The 12,493-nt window shown below is 44.6% G+C and overlaps 1 protein-coding gene across 6 annotated transcripts in view; it reads right to left on the reverse strand.

Moving 5' to 3' along the window:
• BIN1 (bridging integrator 1) overlaps window positions 1-12,493 on the reverse strand; it is a gene marked incomplete at both ends in the record, with an annotated part of 83,494 nt that overhangs the window by 16,990 nt on the left and 54,011 nt on the right. For 4 of the 6 annotated variants that reach the window (XM_079539101.1, XM_079539099.1, XM_079539097.1 and 1 more), the window contains 3 exons: window positions 6,852-6,934; window positions 8,854-8,929; window positions 9,812-9,897. In XM_079539101.1, the coding sequence (XP_079395227.1) occupies window positions 6,852-6,934; window positions 8,854-8,929; window positions 9,812-9,897 (245 nt within the window). Of the gene's footprint in view, window positions 1-4,870; window positions 4,916-6,851; window positions 6,935-8,853; window positions 8,930-9,811; window positions 9,898-12,493 lie in introns of all 6 variants that reach the window. The other 2 variants (XM_079539100.1, XM_079539098.1) reach the window with 1 other exon arrangement.

Here is a 12,493-nt window from a genome sequence, read left to right on the forward strand (position 1 = left end):
TGAAGGAAGGGGAGAGAGGGAGAGAGAAAGAAAGAAAAAAAAAAAAAAAAAAGAGAGAGAGAAAAAGAATAGTCTGAGCAAGGCCTAGGAGAAGTTGAGCTAACCAGCACAGACCATTGGTCTTCACTGCCTGTTTGCTCCACTGCCCAGAAATGTGATGACGATATCTGAAGCCTCTACAAGCTTCTGACAAGCATCTTTGCTGAATCACTTGCTGCCCAACTGCAGCAGGATTACTGGACAGGAGGCTACCCAATAAAGTCCCACTACATTAATATATTTTGCATCAGATATGGGTGAAAAAGGGAGGAAAAAAAAAAAGCACAGCCATCCTTAATTCTCACTGATTCTATATAAGTGCCTATCTTTAAGTAATACATCTCTAGGGAAGCATATGGGGAAAGGAATCTTGTGCAGGTCATTCTGTAACTTTTCCAGGTAAATATTTTCTGAGTGGTGTCATACTGACAGTTGTATGGGTTGTGACCAACAGATCCACATGCAGATCTACAACACCTGAACTACGGCAGTAATAAAAGATACGTGGTACAAATTGTCTAAGCTGCAACAGAGAAAAGCAGACCGAGGTTTCACAGATCATGCCAGTCAGCAAAGAAACAGAGAGATTTTGGCTAATAAGCTCCATCATGGAAAGTTTCCTCAGCCTGTTTTCAATGATGAACTCTTTTATGCCTTTGCCTTCCCAGTAAGTCCTTGCTCCTGGACCATTTCTGACACAATCAAGGAGGATTCCTCAGAGGATTAAGATGCAAGAAGCATATACCAATGGTGTTTTTGGTTCATAACTTGGTCAGATTTGGATTTTTGAAAGGAATGGCAACAGGCAAATGCCTCTCCCTAAAGGCATGCCCTGGCAGAGCGTCAGGTCTGTGCTTCAATCTGTGGAATCATGAGATATTTAGCTAAAAGCTGGTTATCTGAGAATTTAGATGGGGATAAAGGTAAATCCATTTTCCCAGCATCAGAAAAGTTGAAACACTTTGGCTCCCCAAAAAGCAACTTATCTCAAGTCATGTAGAAGCACTCAAACTATCAGGATACTTTATAGCAGAAGAAGCCTGGCAAAACTACGCAGAGTCAAAATGAAAATATTACAGAATATTTCAAAAGGGCTGTGCAATCTCATCTACAGGGAGCAATATTTGCCTCAATTTACAATGATAAAGTTGCAGCTTTTGTAAAGTTAAAGGTCATGCTTTCCTACAACCTGAGACAATAAATGGTGGCACAGACTCAGAACTGCAACAAAGTAGACCTGAGGGATACATTTTTTCTTTACTCTTTCCCAACAGTCCTGGAGACATACATCCACTCACACTTGGATGCAGAGGTGTGGTGGTCACTGGCTAACATGCATGATAACCTCATTCCTAAACACTCACAAATAGAGGGGCAGTAAGATGAAGGACAGCAAGGCACTTCTGAAAACCTCCCTTCCCAAGCAAGCGTATCACTCTGCTCAGCATTCCAGCTTTCAAGCTTCCCACCCCATTCACTTTGCCCTCAACCATTGCTCCCTCCCACTTTCTTCCCATATACATACAGCCCACACACATTTTCCCACAAAGCACTTGCTCTCAGGTCCACATGCAGGTCAGATGTTTCTGATAACAGTGACACCAGCAGCACACAAACATGATGCAACAAAATCAGTGATGTTCTATGCCAGCAGCTCTCAACCAGGGGCACGCACGCAAAGGAAAGAAATGGGGAAAGAACAGAGAAAAAGGAAGATGGACTGAAAAACACATACATCAACCTTTGCAGCTCTCCAATTTGTTTGGATATGTCTAGTGTCCTTCCTAAAATATCCCCAGAAATCACTTTGACACAGTGGGTTGCATGAAAGATCCTGTGGCATTGTCATGATGGAGCTACAGATTAAGTAGCAACAGTCACAGAGCAAAGGTAAGGAAGTCCTGCTGTAAGCGAGAGCTACCAGGCTTCACACAATTCATTCACAGCATGGAAAACCTGAAATGATTTCAGCAGACGTTTATCTTGCTGCTATTTCCATGGCAACACCATTACAGCATCATCTGAGGTGGACACAGTGACCTTTCTGAGCTCAGCCTCACTGAAGACATGGGTCTTAAACTTCAGCATGCCACTTCTGGGATCTCAGAGTGGGTCCTACAACACCTTATTGCAATGAGAGTTGCAGAAGAATGGAAATAGAGGACACAGTGACCTGCAACTGGACTGCTAGGACTTGTCAAATGCCCAAACAGTGCTGGGAGTCCTGGCTACCAACTGGCCTATCCAACACAAGGATAGGTTTCTCTAACTAAGCAACTGAAAAGATCATTTCTCCTGGTAAGAAAGGAGCTCACAATCATTTTCTAGAGGCCATGAAATGACTTTCTGGTGACTTACTTGTGGTGTCTGGCAGTGACTTAATTTGGAGATCTATTGGTGAAAGACTCCCATATGAGAGGCAGCCCAGTTTCTTCCTCTTGCCCTGCAAGGGCTGAGAGGGCCCCACACCAAAGCCCTCAGTAAGTCACTGCTATTTACAGCTTATTTGATGTGTTGGCTGATCCCCCTTAGGAAAATGCCAGTGCTAATTTTGACTGAGCCTTTTCCAGCTCCCTGAGCAGCACCCTTATTCCTGCACTTGTTGCTTTGCATGGGTTTAACTAATGTGACCAGTGCCAAATCACCCTGTCACCAGGATCCCGTGGCTTTCACAGGAAACCACACACTGTGTGCTGCACAGAGCAGGGTCTTGCCTCTGAATGGACTTCTTGCTCCAAAAAAACATAGGGAAAAGCATGAGTGTGAAGACTGACCAAATGTATCATAGAAGAAAAGTCAAAAGAAGAAAGTCAATGCAGCCTGTTGTTGCAGTTGCTGCTTTTTTTTTTTTTTTTTTTTTTTTTTTTTTTTTTTTTTTTTTTTTTAGGTTCCCATGAGCCATTGAGAAGCAATGCCAAATCCAGGAGTATCAGGCAGGGAATGGACAGGGGTGTCACCTTTCTTCTGTGAGTCGACAGCCAGGAACAAGGTCTAATGCAGTTACCACAGGTGAAGGAGAACCCCAAATCCCACCAGTTTCTTTTAGTGTTGCTGAGCTTCCAAACTCCTCACACAGGTCACCTATTCTGAAGAGCAGACTAACACCTGCACGTGGGGTTTCTATGTGCTTTTAACAATCCCACACTGAAAGATGGAACCAAATCTCCAATATAGTAGAAACAGACAGGCCACCTCCTGCCAAGTTCTCAAGTTAAAAAGAAAAAGAAAAAGGCATCTCAGCTAGAGCTCAGATAGGGTCTTTTAGCTAAAAGTAATTGGGTTCTGTTTATTTATTTATTTAAGCATCAAAGCTCACTGAACACTCTAGACTTATTCCCACATCAAAAAAGAGGCAGCAAGGGAGACAGAAAAAAAGCACCTATGTACTCAGGTGTCTCTTGGCCCAAATGTAAATTCTTGCTGCTGATCAAAGAACAACTAAGCCCTTGACCTTCCTTCCCCACACAAGGGGTCGTGCATTTCTCTGTATCCCTGCAGCTGCTCTGACAGCAGAACCCGCAGCAAAGCCTGGATCAAGCACCTTAACTGCTGCACTAGCCAGACTTTTAGAGCGCAGCAGGAGGATGTTGTGGTTAGAGCTCATCCAAATGAGATTTACTAGCCCCCTCTTTGCTGTAGCATCTACAGGGGCTGACAATGACTGGAAGTGCTACACCTCCTGGTGCAGTCACGGCAACGCTGGCTCATGGTCAGAGACAGACATACAGAGAAGCACTGTGAATCCTCCTTCACAAGACAATCATTCAATATTTTTCACTTGAGGAAAAAAATAGTATTTGCCCAACAGATTCCCTGTGAAATTACCATTCTCTTCCTTCCAGACAGGATGTACAGCAGAGACAAAGAGAAAGGTCAGTGAGAAGACAGGATCAGAAAGCAAGCATCTCAATACCAGCACTTGCTTTTATTGCTGCTGAAATATCATCTTGAGAAAATGTGGAGAAAAAAAAATCCTTATAAAAGGATACCACACAAGGAATATCAACAAAAAGAGTAGGAAAAAACATGAATTAGGGGAAATTTCTATGCCATTATGCAGCAATCCCTGCTTTGCCCCACAGCATATTCTTGTCAGAGTCCTTGACCTTGGCTATAGTAACTCTAGGCATTGTGGCAAACCAGTTATTCGATGCCACAGCTGTTTTGAAAGGCAAGCTGCTGATAGTAGCCTTTATACAGAACAACAGAGGCTTCCCTTTCCTGCAGCTCTGCACAAATCTTAAATGGATAGAATAAGACAGTAAGGATCCTCAGGAACAGAGCAAGTAAAGAGCAAAGCTGAAAGTGGCCCTCTCCTACATCACTGTCCTCTCACTGCAGGACAGGACAGACAGTAGGTAGACAGGAAGGACTGTGTGTGAGAGCTGCCTACTGGTCCTCCTGGGCCAGGCAGGGAATGAGAATGCAGCATTTCAGAGCTGTTCATAAGGGCAAGCCCTGCTAAGTAAAACTAGATCTTGTTAATCACCCAATTAGACCTTATTTCCCCCATACAACCCAGCATCATGCTTTTAGTTGCACAAAAATAACCAAGCAGACAATGTCTGAGCTTTCACACCACCTTTGTTTTTTTTTTTTTTGGAGGAAAGGAAGCAAGGATTCAAACCAGGCACACAAGCAGTTAATGGGATTATCCAGACACAGACCTCAGCAGGTCCCAGCAGGCCATGAACACACAACATCATGCAAAAGAGCCCTCTCCCATCACAGGGTTAATACGTGCCAGGCTGTTAAAGAGTCCAGCAACAGCCTCTCCAGTTTTAGGAACTAAATCAAACACATATTGAAATGCTGCTCTCCGTACCGGTACCTGCTCATCTTTTTCCTCAGCCTGGCGAACAGTTTAGTTTTCTTTCTGTTGAGGACGGCACGCAAGTCATTTCCGTTACAGGACAGCACAGTCAGACCGGGGAGGAAAAGTTAAGCTTCCAAGCACCCATTCAGCACCTTCTTTCCACCCATTTGTCAGTGAGATGCCAGAGTGATGCAGGAGAATAACTGCACCTCTTCTCACATCTTATCATTAACTTCCTGCCACTGTATCCATCTCCAATCCCTTTCCCAGCAGAGTAGGGCTAGGGAAGCATCTGCTCCTAATACAGGCCACAGGAGTGGTGAGGGCTATTTCCTCCTGCACGCTCTTGTCCTGAACCACAAGGACAGGACAGATGTAGAGATAAGTGCCTCATGGTATTTCCTGTTCCCTGCAAGGCATTATAGTCCTGGAAATCTTTTATATGCATCCTCCTGTAACTCCCCTGAGCAAAGGGTAACAATAGTCATTTTGGGGCAAGACTCATCTCAGCTGAGATACCCATTCCACCCTCAAATGAAACCAGCTGTTTCTGGGTAGGAATCATGACAAAGGTAATAAATTCATTGAAAACTCTTTCATGCCAAAAACTTGATGCCACAACAAGGATTCATCTAAGATCTGCTGTCACTACAGCAGTCACTTGCTGGAGTAAGAAAGGAAGGAGAAGGAAGGAAATGGGAAAGCAACAGCACTGGCTTTCACCTGTCTTGCTACCTTATCCTCTTCCAAGTGGATCATGGTAACACGGTGCACAGCAGCAAGGGGATGAGCACCGCTGCCCCATATAAGGCTTCAGTTGTTGAGGATTATAAACAGACATCGTGTGCTAACTTAAATAGAAGATAATACCCTCATAAGACGCATCTTGAGAACGTGGCGTTAGCAATCCAAAATGCAGGGGCCAAATTTAACTTAAATTTCATCTTTCTTTAAATCTGGCAAACACCACACATATTGCCAGAATGAGACAAAAAACTCGTCTATGCATGACTGCAATTGGAGGTTAGGCTGGGAGGAGAGTCAAGAGAGCACAAAGGTCTTAACAGCTGATGCAGCCCCTTCCAAACTAATGTGCCCTTACTTCTTACTGATTTCACCTCCTCCCTCCATTAATACACCAATTGAGGACACGGGCTGTGCTCTTGCTCAGCCAGCATGTGGGATTAGCAGCAGCTGGAAGCCAGAGTCCTACATTGTTTCATCACTCACGCATTTGGATGGGACCCAGATGCAGCCTCATCAAGAGCCTGACCTCTCCCTCCCCTCTTGGTGCTACAGAATGTGCAGATTTGCAGTTAACCTACATGGACTGGACCCAGCTGCAGAAAGAAAACTCAAAACTACAAAAAGAAATTCCAAAGACTGTAGAGGACCCACACTCCTTGCATCCACGCAGCTGGGAAGTACTCTGAGATCAGAAAGCCTCATAATATTGAGGCTACAACTACATCCACAACGCACACAGAGGCAACACATCCCCATTTGATGCACAGGAGGGACACAGGGCTTTGGTGAAGAGGATGTTCCAAGTTTGGAGGGCCAAAGGGAAGGCTGGGGAAACAAAGGGGCTCTTGGTCCTCAAGCTCAGAAGTTGCAGTAGGAAAAAAAGGGGGAACCAGACCCAGGAGGAGTGGCAACCCATTGTATGTCATTGGTTCATGGAATTAGACTTTTAAAACAGCATAGATGCTACTCAATTGCCTAAATATTGGTATGTAGTAGAAGTTGAAGCCTACATCTGCTATCCTCCAAAGGCTGGAGATATTGCATCATGTCTCCCAGCCCAAGAGCAATCTCAGACATGCTCCAGCAGTTTTCAAGGAGGGTGCTGGCTGGCTGTATGTAGGCAATCAAATCACTCCCCAGCTGACAACATGGAGATTTCAAGACCCCATTAGAAACACTCCCTTTTCCACAGCTTGTCCCTCCTCCTCTGCTGGGAGAAAGACGATGTTTCCAGTTACTAGTTACTGACCTGGGCTGTGCTTTAATGGGAAAGGCATTGCCTGAGTACTGCTTGTCTAGACCCAGCAGGACATCATGGAGGTTTTGGTTCAACTGTAAAATATAAAAACAAAAGAGAGAAAAAGAATGAGAAAAGTGTCCAAAAAGAGCCTGTGCTGGCCTGCTTAGGCTGACAAAATACAGTCTTGTGCCTATATGTGCATATACTTAGCTATCCCACAAAGGAACAGTTCTATATCTGTTGCTACTCCTTTGTGGGGAAAAAAAAAACCCACAATGCTGAAACCACTGAAAAGCTGCTGGTACCTCATGGGAATGCATTCTCCTTGCTTCTTTCTCACCTACTCCCACCCATGTGCTGCCAGGCACCATTGTAGAAACAGGCAGAGTGTTTAACTGAGAGTCTTCCATGTGCTCAAAGTGAAGATCCACTCTAGATTCGTAGCGAAGTTGCTCTTTATACTTCCTTATGAACGAGGGATATAGCAGCAGGACTTCAAGCCAACAGCAAGCTTTGATCCTGCAGGCTGCCTGGGCCACCCAGGTTTAGGCAGAACCTGGATCTCTTGGCAGAAATGCAATGTTAGGGGTTAAACTCTTCCTGACACCAAAAGCTGAAATATTCACTCTGGACACTCCTATCCTGAAAGAGCCAATTCACAAACAAAATTGGATGCCAAATTCCAAATCAGTAGGAGGAGGGATCCAATGCAGTCTGTATCAGAGGCGTCGCATCGGCAACACCAGCACTTAGTTGGATGCTATTGCAGTAATAAGAAACAGATGGCTCTTACTGAACAAAGCAGAAGGCCTGTTCTCATACAAAAGTCCTAAGGAAAGAAAAATCCACAACATGATATAAGAGGATAACTCCTGTCTAGCAGGCATTTTTCCCACCTTCTGCAGAATGTAACTTAACAGCAACAAACTGATAATTGTAATAACCTTCCCTACTCTTAACAATCAGTTCATTTCCCAGTGGAGAAGAGCAGGCCATTAACTGGAAAGGTCCCCATGAAATGTCAGCAGAGCTCAGAACTGATGCATTACACCATAGCAGTAGGCTTCTAGACTGCTGGGAATTTGATGACCATTATAAAGTTGCTTGTTGCTTAGCAGCTATCTTGTTGTTAGGAAGACAGTGACAAGGAAGCAATACCAAAGTTTTCCAGCTGGATTCTCCACTGCTCATCAAGCTCAGAGCAACATTTACAGAGAGTGCATCAGTCTTTGGTGCAACAAAGAGGCCTAAGGAACTCTAGGCTTCTCCAGCTTTTAAGAGTACTAACAGTAAGAACATACCTGCAAATGAAAGTGGCACTAGGAGGATTTCCCTCAGACTACTTCTGAGGTTCCTATTGGGTGCTGGCACACAACACAAATCCAGCTGCCACCAGCCCATGACACACGTAAGTAACGCGAGGTAACTCACGCAAAGGTCACACTAAGCAATCAAATGCCTTTTTTTGGGTCACAGGGCAGGAAAGAAGACAAAGCAGTGAATTACTGCTGGGAAGGGCCTTCCTAATGGTTGAGTTGGAGTCGAGTCTCACGTTGCACTGACATGAAGACTGACAGATTCCCTGATGTTTCTATCCCCACAGCTAGCTGAGGGTTCAGAGCAACTTGCTGCCAGGCAGTGGGCGGAGTGGACAGATGCCAGGCTGAGTGCCCTGGTTAAAGTTTACAGATCCAGATTTTGAAAGAAACAGAGAAAGGAAGCAAAAGAGGGCCAAAATTTGCCACACTCCCCTCTCTGGATCTTCAAATGAGACAAGTGACACACATTCTCACTGCAGCATGGTCCTTGTGGTCTCTTACCCATGTTCTATGCCTTCATATCGCTATCTCAGACAGATCTTCTCCCATGTTGTTAACCCTCTTTTTTTTTTTTCTAAACATTTTTCTTTTATACAGGGCAGCTGCTCTTTCCTCTCCAGCCATACCGTTCAGCTTGTTAAATAACAGTGAGGACAGAGTGTGTTAGCAGAACAAACTATTAGTTGCCTTACCTTGCTCATCTCTTTGTGGAAGTTTTCTTCTAGGCCTGCTATACTCTGGAATGTGTTGACGTAGAAACCAACACGACTGCCAAATGAAAATGAAAGAGAGAAAAGCTTAATGGACACAACGCTCTCCAAAGGCTTTCAGTTATGCCCCTCCTCACACCTTCTGCTCACTGTTCCCACATGAATTCAACTCTGCCAGGTCTGGTACATACAGGAATAGAAGGGCTGCAAGGAAGTGTGGACAGGGTGATGGAACAAAAGCCAGGCATGAGGCAAACATGCTCAAGGTGAGGAGGAGAACAAGTAGGGTAGAATCTGAACTTGTTCTGACAAATGGGAGAGGCAGGTGTGGAGGTGGCTGACCCAAACAATGCTACTGCATTTGAAAATAAGCAGCTAGGGCACTCCTAGGCAGATTTTCCCTGCCTTCCCTGTATGTCAGCTCCTATATTTCATCCTCAGAGCTCCCTGTTGCTTTGTCTGCTTCTTCTCTCACCTTTTTATCAGCACAATCATAAGTATAGCAAAATTCCAATCTCTCAAGTCTTCATCCTCTCTCAGCCAGGCTGTATTTTGTTAAATAGATCACAATAGGAGTACAGTTGCAACCACCAGTTCTTCACTGGGTCTTATGTGGAGCACGTTTAAGGGCAGCCCACATCACAATCCCTCCATTAAGTTTTTTTTCACCCAACTGTATAAACCCAGAAGGAGCATCCAAAGAGCAGCAAACCATCTTCTCACCCTCTCTGTTGTTTTAAAACTGCTGCTTCGGTGGGTGCTCCCTAGATCTCCCCAGCTGGAGGTAATCCCAGAACAGACTCTCTGAGATGATCCAGAAAGCAAGAGCAGAAACCAGCCCAAGAGAACAACTGAGAACAGTTGTACAGGAAGGTCTGTGGAAAAGCTGAAAGTCTTCACGTCCTTCCAACCAGCTGTTGAGAAAACTTCCAGCACTCACCTATTCCATAGTGAAGGCAGCTCCTCCTGCAGATCAATGTTCATTTCTTCAAACACCTTCTGAGCCTTTACTAACTCTTCTTCAGCCTTAATAACAGAGAAGGGAGAGAGTAAGCTCCAGCACAGACAGGTATTTCGGAGGGCTGGGATAATAGTGACTCGACTTTTCTTGGAGAACAAGCAAAATACTGGGATGGGGTAATCCCCATTCCAAACGAATCTCCCAGGAACAAGAGTTGCATCACTAGCATGGGCCCGTTCAGACTGCCTGGGTTACCCTCAGGGTTTCTTTCAATGGAGATTCCTGTTCGGATACTCAGAAGATAACTGAAACATCCATTAACGTGTTCCAAGTTCTATACATTTCCCTCATTCCAAAAAATGAATGGACTTGGTCGGGCAGTTCAGCCACTGGTTCAAATGCAGATGAAGATAGAGTGGACCCTGCCCCTTGCTTGGTCTCCAAAAGAGCTGAAATCCATCCCAATAGGTGTTGATGAAGAGTCCTTCCTTGTGAGGACTCTGCTTAAGTAAGGTTATTCCAAAGCACTGCCTCTTCTGAGGAAGGGAAGAGGTCTGCAACCTTGACTGAGATATCTCTCTCACAGATTAGAGCAGAGAAGCAAGGAAGGGTACGTAAAGCATGAGCTGCAGCAGCAGGAGACTAGGCAGGGATTGCTTGAGCTGCAGGTGTTGGTTTCAGCAGCCTAACATACTCATACTGGTAAAGAGCTAATACAAGGGCAAATCCTGGCTGGCTGTTGACTACCAACACCAAAGGAAACTTGCCTTGCACAAGACCTCTTAGTCCAAGTCAAAAGTTTAAATTTGATCTGATCTATTTAACCCCAATGATACTGCATGAACTCCTCTGCATTCCAGAGTCAAAAATGACGATCCTGGCTTCTGTTGATGACAGCAAGCATCAGCAACAAACACGTTCCCCTTCCCATATTTGTCCTGGGTAGCCTCTTCCTCTTTTCAGTGTCCTGGCTTACAACCCTAAGCTTGCTAAGTAAAATGTTTGTATTAGCTGATTTGCAACAGCAAAAGGAATAAAGAAAGCTGCTATGACTGCCTACTTCTGTGTGTGACTACAGCAGGAATGTCACAACACGCTCCAAACAGCGTGGGAACTGGATCTCTCTTTGTGCCTCCAGTCAGATTCTCACCCCTTCTACGAAATTGTATTTTATCATCTTTGTGTCACCTTAAATAAAGAAACCCACAGCTTACTGCTCTTTAGTGACTGGTCTACACAAAGATAGGACTGACGGGAGAAAGGACTTAAAAAACATAATGTGGTTCAAAGTCCAGTTTCTCACAGCGCTGCATAGAGTCTTCAAGCTCTCAATCTCTTGCCTGACTTAGAAGCCAGCCACAGAAGTTCCCACTTTCCATCTAGCTCCACCTTTCAGAACATCACGCATTACTGCCAAAGGCTCTTTGTAGTCAAGATTGGAACAGATTGTTTGCCCCAGAAAATAACACCACGAGTGGTGTAACGTTAACTGTAAAGTTAAGCAAACCCTCTAAGAAACAGGCATGGGGAGAAGGTATCAGGATGTTTTTATCCAGAATCCCTTGTAACATGCTGCTATACTTGCTGAAAAACAGCACTTTGAGAAAGCTTGCATAAAACAACAACAAAAGAGCCCATTTAAATGGAGACATAGTTTATGCAGGATCAGAAAAGATTATCATAAAGATTTACTCTTCTTTAAACCCCCCTCACGACTGAATGTTTCTAATTCAGCCATTTTAAAGAGAGGGGGGAAAAAAATCTCCCAGTCCATCCTTCGGTTTATCTTAACTCTAGACTAGAATCAGAGCCAACACAGGAGATGGACTAGCTGGGAGATGAGGCACCACTGTATTCTGTCAGCTTTTCAGATATGCTGAACATTAACCAGTCTTTCCCCCTCTCATTTACCTGTTCAGAAGGTCAAAGAACCTAGAAAGCAATGTATCAGTAGCGACATACCAAGGTAAAGGCAAAATCAGCAACAGGCAACGTTCACTCCAGAACAGCTGTAGGAATCAGCAACCCCGTGGCTCAGCCAGTGCTTCTTCTCAGACACTGCACTCCCTAGCCAGTTCTGGTTGATTTTTCTTAGATGCAAGGGTCCTGACACTGGATAAGGCAGACAGCTTCTAGTGCATTCACTGATCATAGATCTGCTTCATTTCCTGATCCTTGAGAACAGTTTCCCAGAGATTTTTGCTGACTAACAGCTTGAAGAGTTGGAATTTAGCTTTCCTAAAATTTAGCATCCTATTTTTACACCCAGTATGTCTGATATCCCTCACTAGCATGAACTCTCCACCACTGCATGGTCACTACAGCCCTGGCAGTCTCCAATTCTGATGTCAGCAATCAGTTCCCTTGTGTTGGTGAGCCAAAGGTCCAGTATTACATCCTCCCTGGCGGGGCTGTCTATTACCTGGCTCAATAAATTATCCTCAATACATTCCAGGAGCCTCCTGGGTTGCTACTGTGTTACTTTCCTAGCAAACAGATGAGGCTGACTTGTGAGGAAGGAAGGAAAAACATAGGCTTCAGAGGCAGAGCTCATCATTACACATCTGTGCTCTTTTGTTTCAGTTATCACCTTTGTCATCCTGATGGAGAACTGAGGCACAGGACCGAAGGCCCAGGCGCATGAAACATGATCTTAAAAAT

The sequence above is a fragment of the Tetrao urogallus genome, assembly GCF_951394365.1.
Source record: "Tetrao urogallus genome assembly, chromosome: 8".
In the NCBI taxonomy this organism is placed as follows: Eukaryota; Metazoa; Chordata; class Aves; order Galliformes; family Phasianidae; genus Tetrao; species Tetrao urogallus.